The sequence below is a fragment of the Citrus sinensis genome, chromosome 5 (genome assembly GCF_022201045.2).
Source record: "Citrus sinensis cultivar Valencia sweet orange chromosome 5, DVS_A1.0, whole genome shotgun sequence".
NCBI lineage: Eukaryota > Viridiplantae > Streptophyta > Magnoliopsida > Sapindales > Rutaceae > Citrus > Citrus sinensis.
Window position 1 is genome coordinate 6,462,647 of NC_068560.1, and position 21,776 is coordinate 6,484,422.

The 21,776-nt window shown below is 33.2% G+C and overlaps 3 protein-coding genes and 3 non-coding genes across 8 annotated transcripts; 1 reads left to right on the forward strand and 5 right to left on the reverse strand.

Annotated features, from left to right (window-relative positions):
- Positions 1-1,851: 1,851 nt before the first annotated feature.
- LOC102630717 (magnesium transporter MRS2-4) lies at positions 1,852-6,049 on the reverse strand. Its single transcript, XM_006471150.4, has 4 exons — positions 5,447-6,049; positions 4,335-4,783; positions 3,002-3,283; positions 1,852-2,314 (listed from the first exon to the last, which is right to left on the reverse strand). Exons 1-4 carry the CDS (start codon positions 5,775-5,777, stop codon positions 2,036-2,038), a joined length of 1,341 nt encoding a protein of 446 aa, XP_006471213.2. The 5' UTR covers positions 5,778-6,049; the 3' UTR covers positions 1,852-2,035.
- A 2,000-nt stretch (positions 6,050-8,049) lies between these two features.
- On the reverse strand, positions 8,050-12,447 carry LOC102631022 (cleavage and polyadenylation specificity factor subunit 3-I-like). Of its 2 annotated transcripts, XM_006471151.4 has the most exons (6): positions 12,296-12,446; positions 11,978-12,134; positions 11,767-11,864; positions 11,104-11,149; positions 10,865-11,014; positions 8,050-9,983 (listed from the first exon to the last, which is right to left on the reverse strand). In XM_006471151.4, exons 2-6 carry the CDS (start codon positions 12,125-12,127, stop codon positions 8,343-8,345), a joined length of 2,085 nt encoding a protein of 694 aa, XP_006471214.2. In that variant the 5' UTR covers positions 12,128-12,134; positions 12,296-12,446; the 3' UTR covers positions 8,050-8,342. The 2 variants fall into 2 exon arrangements, with proteins under 2 accessions (XP_006471214.2, XP_024951609.2); XM_025095841.2 differs by lacking the exon at positions 11,767-11,864 and having other exon boundaries at positions 12,296-12,447.
- LOC112497778 (small nucleolar RNA snoR100) lies at positions 10,227-10,343 on the reverse strand. The gene has a single exon (XR_003064761.1). It is a non-coding gene; the product is annotated as a small nucleolar RNA snoR100 (small nucleolar RNA).
- A 3,589-nt stretch (positions 12,448-16,036) lies between the features above and the next one.
- On the reverse strand, positions 16,037-20,414 carry LOC102606622 (cleavage and polyadenylation specificity factor subunit 3-I). Of its 2 annotated transcripts, XM_006471153.4 has the most exons (6): positions 20,256-20,414; positions 19,953-20,109; positions 19,729-19,826; positions 19,064-19,109; positions 18,825-18,974; positions 16,037-18,027 (listed from the first exon to the last, which is right to left on the reverse strand). In XM_006471153.4, exons 2-6 carry the CDS (start codon positions 20,100-20,102, stop codon positions 16,387-16,389), a joined length of 2,085 nt encoding a protein of 694 aa, XP_006471216.2. In that variant the 5' UTR covers positions 20,103-20,109; positions 20,256-20,414; the 3' UTR covers positions 16,037-16,386. The 2 variants fall into 2 exon arrangements, with proteins under 2 accessions (XP_006471216.2, XP_006471217.2); XM_006471154.4 differs by lacking the exons at positions 19,953-20,109; positions 20,256-20,414 and having other exon boundaries at positions 19,712-19,826.
- On the reverse strand, positions 18,179-18,297 carry LOC112497777 (small nucleolar RNA snoR100). The gene has a single exon (XR_003064760.2). It is a non-coding gene; the product is annotated as a small nucleolar RNA snoR100 (small nucleolar RNA).
- A 1,227-nt stretch (positions 20,415-21,641) lies between the features above and the next one.
- TRNAR-UCG (transfer RNA arginine (anticodon UCG)) lies at positions 21,642-21,715 on the forward strand. Its single transcript has one exon. It is a non-coding gene; the product is annotated as a tRNA-Arg (tRNA).
- The last annotated feature ends 61 nt before the right edge of the window (positions 21,716-21,776 follow it).

Below are 21,776 nucleotides of genomic sequence, written 5' to 3' on the forward strand. Positions count from 1 at the left end.
CACCGTAGCCTGATCCTAAAAATTAATATTGAACTTGCAATTTGAAACATATTCACAACATAAAATATAAAACTACCAACACCTCTTGTAATTACAAATTTACAAGTTTTACAAATTAAATATAGGGCAAAACTACGTGGGTTTTGGTATCCTTTTTTGTATTTTTCAAGATCAATTACAATGAAGTCCTGTTATTTATTAGAAAAACAAAAAAAAAAAACTAAAAACTTTTACATTTTCACACATTAATCCTACACCTAAAAATTTTCAATTCCATTAATGCTTGGGGAAGCCACATTTGTTTAGAATTCAAGCATCCATAAATTCAGGCACTTACTCACTTTATACACACAAACACCAGTAAATTAAAAGAATTTTTTTTTTGAGTTGTGTGATTGAATTTGAGGCGCAATAGCTTTAATAGGAAATAAAGACAATTGCCTGCTTTCTTTCATTATTTGTAAAACTTCTAATGTAATAACTCGTTTATGACGCGATTAATTATTCAATTAATTATACTAATTGACTTATATTTTAATTGATAGATATGTGTTGAATTGCCATCTCTATTGTTGTGCATGTGCGATGTTAAAAAGAGAGAAGAAAGAATAGAAAATAATTATTTTTTAGTTTATTTTTACTAAGGAAATATTTAAATTATTTTCAAATAAAATAATTGTTTAGAATTTTTTTTTCACCCTTCTCTCAGTTAAGTTCATGAAAGATCGCAGCCGTATGGATGTGTGCTAATGACTATTTAAATTGTTGAGGTGAAGTAACAAATATCAATTTATTTAAGTGTGCAAATAAATTTCTTCTTTTTATTTAAGAACAAAAAGTCAACCAAAAATACAAAACTCATTGTTCAAACAAATAAAAATTATTTTACAAATTCATAAACTCACACTTTATTATTATTAGTAAATTAACATATTAATATTTTTACTACATAATTAAATAATTGATAGTATGATAAATAAATCTTATGTTACAAAAAAATTAATAGTAAAACATTAACTACATAAAATATCAAATTAAATTTATTTTCATATTTTGTACATTATATTTACTTGAGATAGTAAAATCTCGTGTTTGAATAAAAAAAGATTATGGGCTTTGAACCTTGGTCACATGGGTGAGAGAAAATTGATTGCCGTTATTTTAATTTTTTTTTAAAATCATATATATATATATATATATATATATATATATATATATATCATTAATTATGGTTCGTAAATAATATGCATAGTTTAACTATATAATAAATTAGTTAATTAATAAGTAAATTTATTAATTTAAATAGATATTAATAAATGTAAGAATAATTTATTTAATTGAAAACCTAATTCAATAGTATTAAAAAAAAGAATATTATGGAATTATATGTCAAGATTTTAAAATTTTTAATTTTTCTTATTTTGCATAAACAAGAGGGGTATTCAATGTTAATAACCTAAAATCACATCTAAGCCATTTCTACAACTCTTGCGTTAGATCCAACGGTGAATTTCAAAAAGACAAAAAATGGGGCACCAAACCCCAGGGATAACGTAGCTGACCCTTAAATATAATAAGTTTAAGGACCTTGCTACGTTACAGACTCTGTATGTAACGCAGCAAATGAGGAGCATCCACGCGTTGCAGGAGAGAGGAAAAATTGTTGGAATTTAGCTGATACAAGACTAATTTCCATTGAGCTGTTACATACAGAATCTGTAAGGTAGTTTTGTCCTAAGTTTAATGTTTCAAGTTACAAAATCCCAAAATCCCATATTCACAATCACCTTTTTTGGTTTGGCAAAGCCAAAGTACATGGATGTGACCAAAAGGACCTTCAAGTTTTCTAAATAAGTAAAATTCACATTTTACTTGATGTATCAATAGTAATTTGACAGTGGACTTTCATCCCCAGTATGTACTTTCAACGAAAATCATTGCTGAGATTAGTAGATTTGAGTTAATAAATTTTGTGAACTCATAGTCGAGTAAAAAAAAAAAAAAAATTGCAGCTACACATGATAATAAGGTCGCTTTAAGTACCAAGCAGCTTCTTCCATCTGGCATATCCGAGAACGAGCAAGAAAAGCAATACACAAGCTGTTGTGGTGCTCCCAACAAAGATTTCGAATATCCCGTCAGTTTCGTACAATTGACAAGGGATGTTCATTCCGAATATCCCGGCTATCAAGGTATTGGCAGCTATAGCAAACGATGCAATGGTCAATATCAGCTGGAGCTGGATGAGTTCATTTCTTTGGTTGTCAAGTTGAATGTTGACATAGTCTTCTGTGTCATCAATATACTCACGAACCTGTAAATGAAATAGAAACCAAAACAAAGAAATTAAGATCAAGGGAATGAACTAAATAATCATCAAGCATGAATAAAAGATATAATTGTTGAAACACCAAAAGATTTTCTGGACCGTGTTAATGCATGTATCTCAGATACAATCTTGGATGCTCATCAGTAGAAAGTTTCTACAACATTATAAGCGTCTAATACCCAAATCTGAGTTAATATTCAGGTAGGTCATCATTTTTCTGTAATTAATATCATCTATATTCCTCGTTTCCACTTTGGTCTATATAGATAATTTTAAAAGTTGAACCATCATCAACCAAACAAAACAACAATCTAATCCTAATCAGATTTCCGTTTTCCTTTTTCTCCTTTCCCCCTCTTCTAAAAGTATCCATACCTAAATCAGAATGTATTAAAGCTACTGTTTACTAGTTTCAAGGATGCATCCAAACTTAAATGCCACACAAAATTTTCTCCGAGCTTCTCAAATGAAAATGTGTATGAAGAAAACTAATTCCACACAAAATTAGCCACAAGAAAGTTTTGCTATATAAAACTATAGTAAAATTTCTCATGATTGTGTAAAAGAAGCACGAAGCAACTGACAGCTGGTCATTGAAAACAAATGAATCTTCCGCTCTAGGTTACACTAATGACATATATTTGCGTGATAATCAAGAAGGAAAATACTCACAGACAATATCTTGTTGCGTGTTCCATCAAGCTGCATGAAGTAAGCCTCAAGCAACATCTCCAGGTCTTCTACATCATTATCATCCATTAAGTTACTACTCACCAAACTTCCACTCCTGTTAGAGCTAAGTCGACGAAGATGGGATGCTTTAGGGACAATACTATTCGAAGCTGCAGGCCCTGGCAAAGCCTCAGCTTGTTGATTCTGGATCCGCCTCCTTGTTAAATATAAATGAGCCATATCTTCGTTGTCGTCCAGTAAATGTTCAATCTCATCTCTAACCTGGCATTAAGCAGATAAAAGCACCTCATTTCAAATAATCAAACAAAGAGACAATGATTCAGCTGCAATAACTATCTTAAAGGAAGCATGTGCCCATTTCAAGTGCAAAAACTTTCTACAGCAGAATCTGAGGATAATAATTATCGTATTGGGACTAGGATATTTCTCTCCTTTTTAAAAAAAATAAAAGAAGTGTTCATCATTCTATAATTATCTTAAATCAACAAAAGGCCAAAAAAATCAACTACAGCGACCTAGATTACCAAATTCTACGTGATGGAATTACTAAAATTAATCTTGTACCTACATATAAACATATCCGATAGCTTTTTCCTTTCTTTGACACCCAGAAATCCCTTGACCTTCTATGTTGAAAATAAGGTTGAACTCTACAGCTGTAATAGCTAGGAAATGAATAGGGCATAAATATCCCAGGAAGGTGGACCAAAGGTTTTTGAATCCCTGACCTCTTGGTTTAATCCAAGGTCAATAATCACTCAAGCCCTTGGGGTTTAAAGATATCCATGAGTTAGATATAAACTTGTAACAAGTGACTTTGCTCTAAGTTTAGGAATTAATGCAAAGACAGACCTTCAATAAGAGCTGAAGTAATATCCATAAATATAAAACTGCACATAGCCATTTAGTGAAAAGGAGTAAAAGTATAATACCAACAGCTGAAAATTGGAAAAATACAAATTTGACACCCCAAAGTAAACCGGGTTATACGACTAGAATTAAAGAAAGGGAGCTCTAATTAACCTTCCCATCGTATGTCCATAAGCTATATATATATATACATAGTATACATATATAATTGAAACGGATACCTGTACTCAAATCTTAAATTAATAGTCGGTGATATTATTTTCATTTTTGACCATCTTTCAACAGTTGAAATACATTCATTAGCAATGATCAAAAAGATAGAATACGTAATCTATAACTCCATCCTTCTTCTACTCAACATTCTAAATATCATGCAACTAAAGCAAAGCATTATAATGAAGCACATAGACCAGAAAAGCAATTTAAACACATTACCAAATACCTTTTGTACACGAGCCAGGAGACGCGTAAGATTGCTTTTCAAACTCCGCACATGTTCAAGATTCTTTGTGCTAACGTTTCTGGCCAGTTCATCCAATACAGGATACGCATCTTTCTCAAGTTCAGCCACACTAGAGTCCAAATAAGTACAGACAACCTCTAATGCAATCTCCAGAACCTGGAACTCAAATGGAAGCTCACATTGGAACCCTTCAACAGCTTCCGGAACAGGTAACCACTGTCCACAAGTAGAAACTTGCATTTCATTATCTTGTGCTTCTGTAGGCCCTGCTCCATTGCTGTTAGAAACAGTTCTCTGAGGAAGTTGTTGCCTAAGCTGATCCACAAATGGAAGAACTTCCTGGCGGAGAGGATCAAGCAGCAGCACTTCTTGAGATGTAACTATGGCTTTTATAAACTCTAAATTGACAACCATGGCTTTCTCCCGAGCTGCAGAGGCTCAAGGAAGAATACATTTTTTCATCATAATCAAATACTCAAGAAAAGAGGGACAAAACAATAATAGTAAAAATAATCGGAGTTTATCTTTTTCTTAACAAACACAATTACGAAGAATGAATCAAAAAGTGTATTTTCACATGAAATGTTAAGACTGTAACATAGAAGCCTCCTCAATAATTTGCAATTACTACCGCACAAATCATGAGAAATAGACAAAGAAATCATCATGTCGAGTAATCAACTAGACTCTTCTTGGAAAATCTCCCCGAGAACTCAAAAGACAAAGCAAGGCAAACACTACATAAACTTCACGGTGGTAAATCGAAACACTCCCATAAAACCAAAACTGCCCCTACACAAATAACCTCAGTTTCGGCAGATTTTCAATTTTTTTTCCACTTTTGAATTGCAGAAAACCCATGACCTTCTTATTCTCACCGAATTCTAGCCATACAAACACAAAATGCTTCTCCAAATTTATCCCCAACAAAAAAAAAATCTAAGTTTTTTTTTTTTTACCATAACATATATAATTACTCATTATATGAATCATATTAAAGATACACAGAACCAGAAAACACAAAAAAAAAGAAGAAATCACAATACTAAAGATATCCAAATCAAACGAACATAAATTGACAATAAAATTACCAAGAATATTAGAGGAATGAGAGAAGACAGGGCCGAGAATCCTCAGATCCCTAGCGGGGATTCCAGCTCGCTCAATGATGACGCTCTTATCACATTCCACAAGCTCCGATTTTCCAGTGAAATCAAACCTCATCCACAGCCTCGCACCTCCCGCTTTCTTCTTCCCCTTACCCGTCGCCGCCGACACAGCACCGGCGATCGCATTCTGCGCCGCCGTAGGAGCTGAGGAGGCACCCATCGACGGCGGCGCAGGTGAAGGTGGCGGTTCCAATTTCTTCTTGGACCGACGCCGTAGGCACAACCGGCGGAACGAGAGGGGCGCCTTGCCCATTGAAAAAAAAATCAAAATAAAAACCGTAAAAAAATTGTTTTTATTTTTATTTTTTTTCGAAAATTTTGTGTGTAAAGGGTAATTTTGAGCTTTTGAGTTTTAATCTTAATTTTTCAGAAAAGGCCGACAAATATTAACGAAGGCCTTGGTCCTCGTGGTGATGCCGGCTGCTTCGTCGTCGTCGTCTTCTTCTTCTCGTTGTTCTTCCATAGATGGGTATGCATGTGGCTGTTTCACGGTGGAGAGGTTACAGCTTTTAATTTAATAATTATTAGAGTTTTTTGTTTTAAAATAAAATAAAATAAAATAAAATATTAGAGTTTTTTTAATTAATTAATTATTTTTTTTAAAGTTCAGGTGAGGATGTGAAATGTGAATACATAATTACCCCATAATTATATGCATACGTATCTGTATAACTAAAAAGTTGATGCTCAGCCACTTGAAATCCTGGTGGTCAGAACTCAAATTATGAAGTTGTGAGTTCTAGTCCTACAATGTATTGTGCTATTTAATTTTTTTGGTCAATTTGAGTGAAGATAGAGTTCTTTTTTTCAAAATGTGAGTAGAGTAATTTAAATATTAGAAGTTAAAAACATGAGGTAGTTATTTAAAAGAAATATTTGATGCAAAATAGTGTATTATACTATTTCATATTAAAATATGGGATATTATCATTTTTCCACCAAAAGAATTCTGACACATCATGTCAATATCACAGTTGGATAAAACCATCAATTTACCACCAAACATTTAAACTGTTAGTATTTTTTCACCATTTCATTAAAACTCAATTAATATGTAACGAAAAATTCATAAAAGGTCAAATTTACCCCTAGAGCGTAAAAGACCATGTAATTAACCCTGAGTTTATAAAATTGAGCTTTTGCTTTATCTCAACAACAAGTTGAGTTCTATGTGATTTAAGATTAAAACATTAATCAAACTACAAAATTATGTCATTTAAGAAATTATATTTAAGTATTTACTTAATTAAAGTTTTAGTTAACCAACAAGTGACTTAGATTTAAGATTCTAGTTGATCTCTCATTTGAGAATGTTAATTCACTTACTTTGCATTATGTGGTATTTTCTTTAAAGATTTTGAATTGTTTGATGGTTGTGAGAGTAAAATTTAAAATAATAAAAACTAATATAATTATCATGTTAATGTAATAGTCTGAGTTTTAAAAAAATTTAAAAATAAATATATTTTTTCGTGTGAAAAGGCTCGAAAAAAGGTTTATTCAACTAAATATTATTTGGTCCCTATCAGTTTAAAAGTTTAATATCTTACCTCAAAATTAACATACTTTTTATTAAGCATTAACCCCTCAAAAAATTAAATCCTATGGCATTTCGCTCCAAAATTTCCAATTCTTAATTTGCCCTAATCAGAGGACCCAATCCATTTTTTTTTTAATTTTCTCCTAAAGATTATTTGGATGTGAATAAAAAACTCATCCACTAAATTTGTGTGATAATTATATGGTCTTTTACGTTCCAGGGGTAAAATTGACTTTTTATGAATTTTCCGTTACATATTAACTGAGTTTTAATGGAATGGTGGGAAAATACTAACAGTTTAAACGTTTGGTGGTAAATTGTTGGTTTTACCAAACCGTGGTACTGACATGATGAGTCAGAATACCTTTGGTGGAAAAATAATAATATCCCTTAAAATATTAAAATAATAATTTTTGATCAATCTAATTTATTTTAAATAGCGGTTATCATTAGATTAGAATAGAAATGGATGAAAAATATTGTTAAAATTTTGAACTAAAATTCAAAACCTCTTAAATCAATTATATGATGGTATAGGCTGAATCTACTTTTAAACATATGGAAGGAGATGAACTAATGCAATAAACACGAAATGACAAAAAATATTGATGGTAAAAATAAGACGAAAAACTGCCGCCACTTGATTAAAAAATAATTTACAATATAATAAGCTTGTTAATTTAAAGATAACATAATGTTATTTATCAAATGAACAATTAGGTCACGAAATGGACCCATGATGTTCCCACTAAAAGATCTAGTCATTTTCAAGTATCAAATGCTCAATGCTCCGGATATGAAAAGAACCCCATTTACAATTGTAGAGTGAAACTGAGGGATAAGATTCCATTCGCCTGTGTAGGATTGATGTGATAACACCCCATTATCGTATTATGAAATTCATCCAATATGATAAAATAAAATTTATACATACCTATCTTAGGCCAATATATTCAGCCAGAATATAAAAGCAAAAGCAAGAAAATGACATCGGAATTGAAGAGATATCATGAAACATATTAAACAAACAGTATTCACAGATTCATAAGAAAACCTTTAAGAAAATTTGTTAAACGAAAGTATCTTATGGGAGAACAGCGGCTGTATTCATGATTAAATTTGAGGCTAAGCTGTACAGGCTAACGATTCAAGTGTTCGGAACAATCTATCTACGTTGCTTGAAAATCAAACCTGCAGCACGGGCTTCGGTTCTGAAGTTTCCTCAAAATCCAGAAACATGTTAAAAAGATGGGAAAAGACATTAGATGAGAACAGAATCTAAGATGCAGCGAGTGGGATAGGCTTTACTGCACTTTGAATTCGCTTAAATGCTGCTTTAACTTTTTCCTTGAGGCCTTCATTTTCGCTCTCTACATCTCCGCTTTGTTTATCAAGATGTGCCACATTCCCATCAACATTTATCACCAGCTTTCCGTTATCTCCTAATTTCACATCTCCAAAGAGTGAGACAAGCAGTGCATGAATAACCTTTTCTGCTTTCTTCCCACTTTCTTCCTCAGATTTTATGGCCTCTGATTCCACAACTACCTTAGGAACCTCCCGATTGATGTTTAGAACCAATGCTACAATAGAATCTGACACCATGTCACTTATAGGATCTGAAGTCCAATGCATCGATATATGCTTCTCTGAGTCCTGCTTCAAAGTCACTCGATCGTGCACTCGTAGAGTAGGAACCCCAGATTCCTCATCTGTCGAAGACTCCACACTCTCGTATATCTGCTCAAGCCGGTACTTTATCACACCAAAGGCCCCTGAGTACGGGATAGTAATCCTCTGGGTAATATTTGTTGTTGATAGCTGTGAGAAGATGTGAAGATCATCAGGAGCCATTATCTGGTAAGTGAAACCTGTCTTTACAAGTATGCCACTGACAGTTTCACCAACTTCCGGCATTTTCTCAGCCAGCCTTCCAATGGTTTTTGCCATTTTCTCGGAGTTAAAATACATTTCAACGGACTGACAGTTCTTTGGGGTTATAATTTTTGTATTGCAGTCAGCTAATTCGGTCATTAGCTTTGTTTTGAGCCTCCCCATCTCATGAGATTCTCCATGAACAAGAATTATGTTAGGAGGCATGAGCTCTTTCAAAAATGTGCTTGTCTGAGCATAGTCTGCGTGTGCAGAGAAAGATATGTAATGGACCTGCATGTTGAGAGGAGCGGTGAGACCATTCATAAGGGTGACTTCTTTTGGTTCACTAATTATGGTTTTTGCCAATGTTCCTTCAACAAGATAACCTGGTATGACACAAGCATTTTTCTTATCAGAGCACCAAATATCAAATAATTGTCTAGACAAACCACTCTGTAGCCCACCCGGGCTTGCCATCACCACTGAAGGGCCAACATCACTTAAGTCATCAATGCTATTTAATGGCGAAATGTGCTTGAATTTGAAGGGATTTGAGTTTGCAAACTGGTTGCGGATTCTCTCATTCATGGAAAGGATGTATGTCTGATAAACAGCCATGCACTTTTTGGCAAGTGGAGAAGCATAATAAATTGGAATATTATGGAACTCCGGATGGTTCGACCAGTACTCATCAAGGATCAGCAGCAGCTCCTGGGCTCGGCCAAGGGCATATGCCGGAATTAGAACACGACCTCCTTGAGAAATAGTTGAGTGAATAACATCAGTGAAGCGCCTCTCACGAATGTTCCGTGGTTGATGAAGCTGAACACCATAAGTGGATTCGATTATACAAATGTCAGGAGAGAACTGAGGAAGCTCAGCAGCACGGAGATGTCGGTCTTCTTCACGAGAATAATCTCCAGTGTAGAGTACTCGAACACCAGCAATGTCAACCATAAACATGGCAGCACCCAGGACATGGCCAGCGGTATAACACCAGAATTTAATGCCATTCACTTCCACTGTCTGATGGAAATCAAGAACCTGGATCGACAAATAAAGATCAGTAACATATAACCGATTGATGTTGAAGAATCAGCGGATGAGTTGCGGTTAGGGGTGAAATGCCACTGGCACCCAGAGCTAGCTGGTTCTCCCCAAAATGCATTAATGATCACATAAGTTAAGGAAATTGTGACTTTAAAGGTTAATTAACGGCCAAGACGACAGATGGATGGTAATGTGAGGATGATGGATGCATTGAGGTTCAACCATGGAGAACTGAAAATATGTAGGTCATAATCAGGCCCCCATATCAGAGCCCTCAAGAAGGAAGGCATCAATAGGAGCAGAAAAGCAGAGCTGGAACTTCAATCTGTGCATATTGCCATGCTACCCTCATCTCTACTAATTCTAGAGCATCAGCTTATTATACACAGATTTTATTGTAAGGTAAAGTTTCTTATTTATCATAAATTAGTAGAAAAATTATAAGTTGCTATACTTAAATGTTAGATAAATAAACTAAATACACACCAAGCATATACAATGTAGAAAACAAAAATCTATATCCTACATATGATCATTCATTATCAGACACATATAAATGAAATCTTCGTCAACCTTAATAAATACACAGGTAGAAAATCCAAAAGCAACACCATAGAGGCCAAGAGGGCCATTTCAGTATTTCTTCAACAAGGGTAGGAAACAGAAAGACAAGTAATAAGCAGCAAGAATGAAATAGTTCAATTAAAGTTCGCTAAATAAAAATTCTTATGTGTCATGCATCTCATAATATCAAATAACAGTTCGTACCAGTCTGAAATTTGAGGGGAACTTCAGATCAATCAAACGTAACTCTAATCAAATAAAAGGCACGAGTATTTCGAAAGTTAAAACAAGCAGCAGCTAAGAAAACACACCTCAATTCTATCCATGGAGCGATTAATGTCTTGTTCATCGAACAACATATCTTCAACTGAAACTTTGCTCACTTTTACATAATCAGTCAAAAGCAACTTGTAAATAGCCTTTGTAGCATGAGTCATAAATACCCTGCCACTGAATGTAGTCTGGAAAAAAAAATTGAAACATATCAGTTTAGTCCTGAAGAAGACTTTACAAAATGGTCATGAGTTGATTCACGAAGAACACAAAAAACCTTCTCCAGAAAATAAGGTAGGGATGCAGCATGATCCAAATGAAAGCTGCAAGAGAAAAGCACCAAGTATCATGCATATATTGCACAACAATGTAAGGATTGATAGAGAAAAGGAGACAGCCAGGACAATTTTGATTAAATTCTCGTAGAGCAAGATTTGAAAGACAAGTGCTTTATGAAAGCGTAGAGTCAAAAAATAGCACAAAATATCAGTTATGGCACAACATCTCATGTGCGGCCAAAATATCCAGATTTTATTCTAAGATAAATTCAAAAAAATAAATTCTAAAATAAATTCAAATTCAATCCCTAAGTAAATGATGACTGCACGAAGCATCATTTTAATTATTGCATCGACTATTAAACAATTAGTAAAGGCGTGCATTAGGGGAATTAAGTACATACTGCATTATAAGAAGGACATGAATGGGAAATAAGTGCTCTATAAAAGTGAAAAGAAAAAAAATTAGACAAAATATCAGTTGTGTTACAACATCTCATGTGCGACACAAAAGTATCCAATCTCATGTGCGACAAAAGTATCCAATCACTCTTCTTAAACTAATTTCAAAAGTTCTAATTCAATCCCAAAGTAAATGATGACTTCCCAAAACTTCATTTTGCTCTAACAGAAAAATCATTAACGGAAAAAAAAGCACATACTGTGTGATAAGAAGGACATCAATTGCTGAAGGATCAATCTCATCGAAGTAAGGCAATGCAGCCATACCCGAGTAAGCGGGATGAATTCCACAGTCAAACTATAAATACCATCCCATGCCAAAGCAAAATAGTACCTTATTAAAATTAAATCACATTTAAATGCCCAAAAATGAAACTTAAAGCTGCTTAAAAGCCGCCCCCTTACACATACCAAAATAGTTTTCCCTCTATAGGACATGTACACACAGGATCTTCCCACTTCATTGCCAGCTCCTAGTGGGATTATTGTAAGTTGGTCACCTTCTCTTGATACCGGCACGTCCCGTCTTTTTAGTGACGGCGGTTGCCCCGTTGAAGCCATGCTTTCACTTCAATAAAATCACAAGACACGAGTTGAATTTAATTACAAAACCCCTAAAATAAAAAAAATAAAAAATACACGCCCTTTACTAAATTAAAATTCTTTAAATTCAAGCAGAATCAAATTTTGTTCTTAAATTGAGCAAGGTGAGAGAGAGAAGTGACTTACAGTGAAGAGAGGGTAAGCCCCTAATTCTAAAGTTCTCAGAATGAGTGGAATTTAGTGATGGGAACAACCGGGCCGAGTGACCGGGTTAAACCCGAGTCTTTGAAGAGTATTTTTTTTTCACACGTCACCCAAAAACCCGGACCGGATGACAAGTCGGTTCAAATGAATTAAAAGTTCAAATTTACTAATAGTCGCTCTAAACATTTTTTGTTTGTTTGTTTGTTAAGATAGATATTAGATTCATGTTTTGAGTTTTGCGTTAATTTATCAAATTGCCATTAAGATTCATGATGAAAAGAAAAATGAAAACAAAACAAAAGGAAAAGACATAGAGGAACGATGATTCTTATTAATATACAATTTATTACGACTTTCATATCATTATCTACATAATAAAAAAGATGAAACACAAATAAAAAGGAAAAAAATGATAAATCTTATTAGGGAAAATATTCATGACCACTTAATGCTTCATATTTTATTAAAATTACGAGAACCTTTTTTTTTTCTTTTTTTAGCAAACAATTCACTTGAATTTTATAAAGTGCATCACTTTTTCACCAGAATATGGCTGATGTCGAAAGGGTAAAATTGTCATTTGAAGTTAAAATTGTTGGTGGTGGTGCCGCTGAAGGCAAAATTGTATGCAGATGAACAATTTGCTCCTTCAAAAAATGAATTTCAGCTCTACAATCTCTTTCATCCTCAATCCCCAAAACCCTCTACAAAGAATGACCTCAACTCTACATGATTTGGCACCTTCCCATTCTCAAACACGTCAAGAAATGAAAACAACTGAAGCCTCAGCCGTTTTCATCCGCATACAAATTAGCCTTCAGCAGCAGCACCGGCAATTTTAGCCTTATCATTCATATTCTAACAAGTATTATTAGAGAAGTGTCGCACTTTGTAAACTTGAGGTGGATTGTTGTTTAAAAAAGGAAAATATGTTTATATGATTTTGATAAAGCGTGAAGTATTTGGAGGTCAATGGCTATTTTCTCATCTTATGGGTCACGTTATCATGCTGCGTTAAAAATTTCAACATTAATAATGAGATGATTTTGGATCATTAGATAGAATTTTACGATCTATAATAATCAAATAAGATAAATTAAAAAAAAATCAAGTTTATTGTTTAGATAGTTCTTTGTTGGTTAAAATTGGGTGAAGATTATAGCAAATTAAATAAGATATAGAGATATTGACAACTTATAAAGAAGAAAAAACTAATTCAAACACAACAATTAACAATTATTTAATGCATTATTCATACAAAATCTGATTAATTTTTTCCACTATGTAAAGGAAAAAAATATCGAAATAGCCATCATCATGTATGTGCTTGACTTAATTACTTTATAAACATACAGTATAAGAGTCTAGGGTGGTGTTTGATTTCAAGAAAGGAGAGGAGAGGAGAGGAGAAAAAAAGAGAGGAGATGAGAGGAGAGAACTCCAAAAATTAATTCTTATTGTTTGGTTTCACATTAAATTTGAAAGGAAAAGAAATTACATGTTTTTTATTTGGACAAATATACCCATTATCTTTAATGTTAATATTGTTAACAAATAAAAAAATAATTAAACTATAAATTAATTTAATACAAAAAATAACTTAATAACAAAAAATTTAATTTTATATTATATTTTTAATTAATTTGTTATTATTTTATAATCAAAATAAGTAACATTGCATAGTTAGTTATATGTTTAATTTAGTTTCTAAATATTTATAATTGTTGAAAACAATAATATGTTAGCCTATTGAGATTACCTAGTTAAGTAGAGAATTTTATTTTTTAAAATAAAATTACGCTATCGTTGATCTCCATTGACCGCCATCTTTTATTGCGTTAAATACATAATAATGATCATAAATGGACGATTTACTCATTGAAAGTGTTAATTTTACAGAAAATACACTATATAGTTGGAAATATGAGAGTTAAAATTTTTCCAAACATTTAAACAAGATTTGAGGTAAATAACAATGTATATTAGCATTTCTAACTCCATAGAGTTGTAGATCGGCTTATGAGGATTCCATTGGTACCGGTTTTGATGGTGAAATGCATCTCCAGCAAAAAACTCTGGCGAGTCTCCGGTGACAATCCGACGATTCACCTTAATGCTTTTTCTTTTTTCAAATAAATTATCCTATTAATTTAAGAAAACAAAAATAAATTATTTGCACTTTAACTTATTTTAAATTAATTTTATTAGAGGATAATATTATAATTTTTGTATTCCAATAGATGAGGAATTTGAAATCCTTACCCATTGATAAGGAATACAAATTCTTCAATCTGATAAAAATTGACTTTTAATGGAATTCAATTCCATTGAATTTGGTCCAACCAAACAATGGAAAGTGAAAAAGAAATTAAATTCTTTTCCTCTCCCCACTTCTCTACCCTTAAGCAAACATGGCCTAAGGTCCTATTTAATATTGAAGTATTGTAACTTTTAAATTATAACTGTTATGAAAAAAAAAACTATAACTATGAAATAAAAATTAATATTATGCAGTAAATATAATTTTTAAATAATAATTTTATAAAATTAGTAAAGATATAACAAATTCTTTATCGGACAAGTGTAAAATCAAATTAACTTAACTTCTAAGCTTCCAACAGCTAGTGTTTATTAAATACTTCAGTATTGTAGCTTTTAAATTATAACTGCCTAACCTCAATTCTAGACAAGGATGTGAAATGTGAATACATAATTATATATTTATATATCAAAAAGGTTGATTCTGATAATATTATAAAAATATAATTAATATCACACACCTTATGATAGGTGACAAAAGTTTAAATTGGATCAACGCACATACAGTACAAAATTGATGTAAATGGTGAAGTAGAGGTCTAGTTCCAGTGATAAGAGTAGTCTTCTTAGAACTTAAGTCTTAGATTCGAACTTCAAATGATGCATGAGTTATTAGGAAAAAAAAAATACAAATAGTATATTATTTTATTTAGTATTTTTATGTATTGACATTATTTTTCTGTCAATTTAATGATAGAGGTAGTGGATGATTTGACAATAATAATAATAATAATAATTTTTATTTTAAATTGTGTTTATCATTAGCTTGAAAGATTAATGGATGAAAATTATTGTAAAAATTTTGAATTAAAGGCTGAATCTTCCTAAATTAATTATATGATGGTGTAGACTGAATTTACATTGAAACACATAGAAGAAAAGAAACCTACACAATAAGCATGAGATCAATAAAAACATTAACTCTAAAAATAACACGAAGAAATGCTCACCACTCCACTAAAGAATTGTTTGCAATATAACAAACTTGTTAAGTTTAGGTGGGTCTCCGTCTCCCTAATTTATATTGAATGTAACTTACAACCGGATGAAACTTACTCACTAACCCACCTGACTCCATTGCCTTATCACTAATTTTACATTATTTTAACTGAATATAAGTTACAATAAATGTAAGTTGGGCAAACCCCAGTTTGAAGATAACCGAATGTTTCTTTATGAAGGAACAATTAGATCACAAAATGGCCCCATGATGTTCCCACTAAAAGAACTAGTAATTTTCAGGTATCAAATGCCAAAGCACCGGAGAATATTACCATACTTGCGTAGGGCTGATGTGAAGCCCCATTTACAATTGTACAGTGAAAATGAGGGATAAGATTTGATTTACTTGTGTAGGATTGATGTGAAAACACCCCATCAACGTAGTATGAAATTCATCCAATATGATAAAAATAAATTCTATAAATATGTATCTCAGGCCATTCAATTCTGCCAAGAGTGTACACGCAGAAGCAAGAAAATAACAGCAGATTTAAAGAGATATTATGAAACATATTAAAAAAACTGAAGTAGTTTTAAAATATTCAAAAGAAAATTTTGAAGAAAATCTGTGATACAGCTGCTGTATTCATGATCAAATTCGAGGCTAAGCTGTACAGCCTAAAGATTCAAGTGTTCAATACAATCAACGTTGCTCAAAAATCGAATCTGCGGTACCAACTCAGTTCCGAAATTTCCTCAAAATCCAGAAACATGTTAAAAGATGGGAAAAAGAGGTTAGATGAGAATAGAATCTAGGGTGCAGCGAGTGGGATAGGCTTTACTGCCCTTTGAATTCGCATAAATGCTGTTTTAACTCTTTCCTTGAGACCCTCATTTTCGCTCTCTACATCTCCGCTTTGTTTATCAAGGTGTGCCACATTCCCATCAACGTTGATTACCACCTTTCCATTATCTCCTAATTTCACATCTCCAAAGAGTGAGACAAGCAGTGCATGAATAACCTTTTCTGCTTTCTTCCCACTTTCTTCCTCAGATTTTATGGCCTCTGATTCCACAACTACCTTAGGAACCTCCCGATTGATGTTTAGAACCAATGCTACAATAGAATCTGACACCATGTCACTTATAGGATCTGAAGTCCAATGCATCGATATATGCTTCTCTGAGTCCTGCTTCAAAGTCACTTGATCGTGCACTCGTAGAGTAGGAACCCCAGATTCCTCATCTGTCGAAGACTCCACACTCTCATATATCTGCTCAAGCCGGTACTTTATCACACCAAAGGCCCCTGAGTAAGGGACAGTAATCCTCTGAGTAATATTTGCTGTTGATAGCTGTGAGAAGATGTGAAGATCATCAGGAGCCATTATCTGGTAAGTGAAACCTTTCTTTACAAGTATGCCACTGACAGTTTCGCCAACTTCTGGCGTTTTCTCAGCCAGCCTTCCAATCGTTTTTGCCATTTTCTCAGAGTTAAAATACATTTCAACAGACTGACAGTTCTTTGGGGTGATAATTTTTGTATTGCAGTCGGCTAATTCGGTCATTAGCTTTGTTTTGAGCCTCCCCATCTCATGAGATTCTCCATGAACAAGAATTATGTTAGGAGGCATAAGCTCTTTCAAAAATGTACTCGTCTGAGCATAGTCTGCGTGTGCAGAGAAAGATATGTAATGGACCTGCATGTTGAGAGGAGCGGTGAGACCATTCATAAGGGTGACTTCTTTTGGTTCACTAATTATGGTTTTTGCCAATGTTCCTTCGACAACATAACCTGGTATGACACAAGCATTTTTCTTATCAGAGCACCAAATATCAAATAATTGTCTAGACAAACCACTCTGAAGCCCACCCGGGCTTGCCATCACCACCGAAGGGCCAACGTCACTGAAGTCGTCAATGCTATTTAATGGGGAAATGTGCTTGAATTTGAAGGGATTCGAGTTTGCAAACTGGTTGCGGATTCTCTCATTCATGGAAAGGATGTATGTCTGATAAACAGCCATGCACTTTTTGGCAAGTGGAGAAGCATAATATATTGGAATATTATGGAACTCCGGATGGTTCGACCAGTACTCATCAAGGATCAGTAGCAATTCCTGGGCTCGGCCAAGGGCAAATGCCGGAATTAGAACACGACCTCCTTGGGAAATAGTTGAGTGAATAACATCAGTGAAGCGCTTCTCACGAATGTTCCGTGGTTGATGAAGCTGAACACCATAAGTGGATTCGATTATACATATGTCAGGAGAGAACTGAGGAAGCTCAGCAGCACGGAGATGTCGGTCCTCTTCACGAGAATAATCTCCAGTGTAGAGTACTCGAACACCAGCAATGTCAACCATAAACATGGCAGCACCAAGGACATGGCCAGCAGTGTAGCACCAGAATTTAATGCCATTCACTTCCACTGTCTGATGGAAATCAAGAACCTGGATTGAAAAATAAAGATCAGTAACAAATTTAATGATCAGATAAGTCAGCAAAATTATGACTTTACAGGTTAATTGACAGCCAAGAGGACAGATGGATGTAATGTTAGGATGAAAGGATGCGTCGAGGTTCAACCATGGGGAACTGGAAATATGTAGGTCATAATCAGGCCCCTATATCAGAGCCCTCAAGCAAGAAGGCATCAAGAGGAGCAGACAAATGGACCTGGAACTTCAATATCAGTGCATATTACCATGCTACCTTCATCTATATTAATTCGAGAGCATCGGCTTATTATACACAGATTTTATTAAAACGTAAACTTTCTTACTCATCATCATAATTTATAGTAGAAAAACTATAAGTTGGTATATTGAAATGTAATACTAAATATAAACACCTGGTATATACAATGTATAAACAAAATTATATATCCTACAACTTATCATTCATTATCAGACACATATAAATGGAGTCTTCGTCAACCTTAGTAAATATATAGGTAAAAATATCCAAAAGCAACACCTAAGAGGCTAAGAGGGCCATTCTAGTAATTCTTGTAATTCTCCAACAAGGATAGGAAAAGAAAGACGAGTCATGAACAGCAAGAAGGAAACAGTACAACTAAAGTTCACTAAATAAACATTCTTATCTGTCATGCATCTTATAATATCAAATTATAGTTCATAATAGTCCAAAATTTGATGGAAGCCTCAGATCAATCAAACTTACCTCTAATCAAATAAAAAGCAAAAGTACTTAGAAATTTAAAAGAGCAGCAAATAAGAAAACACACCTCAATCTTATCCATGGAGCGATTAATATCTTGTTCATCAAACAACATATCTTCAACTGAAACTTTGCTCACTTTTACATAATCAGTCAAAAGCAACTTGTAAATAGCCTTTGTAGCATGGGTCATGAATACCCTGCCTTTGAATGTGGTCTAAAAGAAAATTTTGAAAAATATCAATTTAGCCCTGAAGAAGACTTTACAAAACGGTCATGAGTTAATTCATGAAGAACACAACAAACCTTCTCCAGAAAATAAGGTAGGGATGCAGCATGATCCAAATGAAAGCTGCATGAGAAAAGCATCAAGTAGTAGAAATGTATTACATGACAACATAAGGGTGGGTTGATAGAGAAAAAGAGTCAGCTAGGACAATTTTGATTAAACAATCGTACAATAGGATTCCAAAGACAAGTGCTTTATGAAAGTGTAAAGAAAAAAACAGCATAAAATATGAATCTTTTTCTGGGATAACAAGAACAAATATCAGTTATGGCACAACATCTCATGTTTGACAAAGATATCCAAATTTGCTTCCAAAATTAAAAATTTTAGAAGTTCTAATTTGATCCCTAAGTAAACATCATTTTACTCTATTGCATATACCATTGAACAATTAATAAAAGTGTACATTATGGGATTAAGTAAATATTACGTGATAAGAAGGACGTTAACGTGAAATAAGTGCTTTATAAAAGTGTAAAGAGCAAAAATACCACAAAGTACCAGTTGTGTTGCACACACCCCATGTGCGACAAAAGTACCCAAATCATTCTTCTTAAACAAATTTCAGAAGTTCTAATTCAATCCCTAAGTAAACAATGACTGCCCGAAACATCATTTTACTCTATTGCATCTACTGCTCAACAATTCATAAAGGTATACATTACCGGAAAAGAGCACATACTGCGTGATAAGAAGGACGTCAATTGCTGAAGGATCAATCTCATCAAAGTAAGGTAAAGCAGCCATGCCCGAGTAAGCGGGATGAATCCCACAGTCAAACTATAAATACAATCCCATGACAAAGCAAAATAAAACAGAAATGAAAATTTTTATCAAAATTAAATCACATTTAAATGGCCACATATGAAACTTGAAGCTGCTTAAAAGCCGCCCCTTTACACATACCAAAATAGTTTTCCCTTTATAGGACATGTACACACATGATCTCCCCACTTCATTGCCAGCTCCTAAAGGGGTTATTATAAGTTGGTCACCTTCTCTTGATACCGGCGCATCCCGTCTTTTAAGTGACGGCGGTTGCCCCACTGAAGCCATTCTTTCACTTCACAAAAATCACAAGAAATGAGATGATTTTAATTATAAAACCCAAAAAAAAAGCCCTTTACTAAATAACAATTCATTAAATTGAAGCAGAATCAAATTTAGTTCTTAAATTGATCAAGGTGAGAAAAGAGAAAAGTGAATTACAGTAAGAGAGGATAAACCCTAATTCCAAAATCTCAGATCTCTCAGTCAGTTAAATTGAATTTTAGAGGTGGAAAAAACCGGAACGGTCGAAACCCGAGTCTGTTAAAGAGTGTATATATTTTTTTACTTGTATCAGCGAAAAATCGGACCGGAGGACCAGTCGGTTCAATTGAATTGATAAAAGTAAAATTTACGAATAATCGCTCAATATTATAAATTCCGGAATGAAGAAAGAAGTGATGATTTTATTAGAAATGCGAATTGTTCTTGATTTCGGAATGAATTACAGATAAATTTCATGGCCCTAATTACAGTTCCATGAGCCATTAAACAATTGCCACAACTAAATTACACACATATATAAGCAAAAGGATAGTGAGCCCCCTAACATTTGGTGAAAAAAATATAAAACTTCTTAATATTTTAAAAAAGATTCATAATCCTCATTTTTATTCTGTTTGTTTTAATTGCAAATTTATTTTTAATTTACAAATATTATCATAGTCTTATAATAAATAAATCAATATATTGACTTAAAACATGTCATGTGTATAATGAAATCAATAACTTCTTATTTAAAACTTGCAATTAAGACGTAATTACATTTTACCTAAATTATTCAATCTAACTTATGAATGTATCATTCTCAATGATAAATTCTGAAATAGGAAGCCAATTTTACTTCCCATGTGCCTATTTTGCCTTTCTTTCATATATAAGCTTATTTAATATTTTATTTTGCTCAATTTGCGCAGAAATAAATTTGATTTTAATTTGTCTATTATTCATAATTTTTTTATCATCCTATCATTCGAAGGGTAAATTCATAATTTAGAGTGAATGATTTGCATAAAATATAATTACATCTCAATTTTAAAGGTTTTAAATAAAAAATTATTGATTTCATTTTACACATCATCGATAATATGTTAGAGAGCTCGCCCTCCTTTTCCTTATATATAATTATAAACTTTACCATGCATGAAACTATCCTAAAGAAAATTTTTAATACTTCTTATACATTTATTATTTGTCATTTATTTCCCTAACTTTACTTCACTTGCTCCCTCCTTTGCCCATAATTACTTAGATACTATCTTTTTTTTTTTTTAAATAGTGCTAATATATGTGCGTATGCCAGTAATGTCTGCAGAGCGCTTGTATTTAAATTACACAGTCCTTAGGGGATTTTATTTATTCTTAAGGTAAAGTAATTTTACTCAAATCACGTAAATGTATTCAATCACAAGTAAATTGTATTGAGTAATTTTCACTCAAGCGGGCACATCCGGTTCGGTTCGGTTCATCGGTTGGAAGAATTCATTTTAACCAATGAATAATGTATTAATTATTAATTTAAATTTCTATTAATGTTCCACCACTCAAGACCGCATAGCGCAGTGGATTAGCGCGTCTGACTTCGGATCAGAAGGTCGTGGGTTCGACTCCCACTGTGGTCGGTTCTTTTTATTTAATTTTGTTTTTGGTAATTTTGGTTTAAATTTATCTGCTCGTTCATCC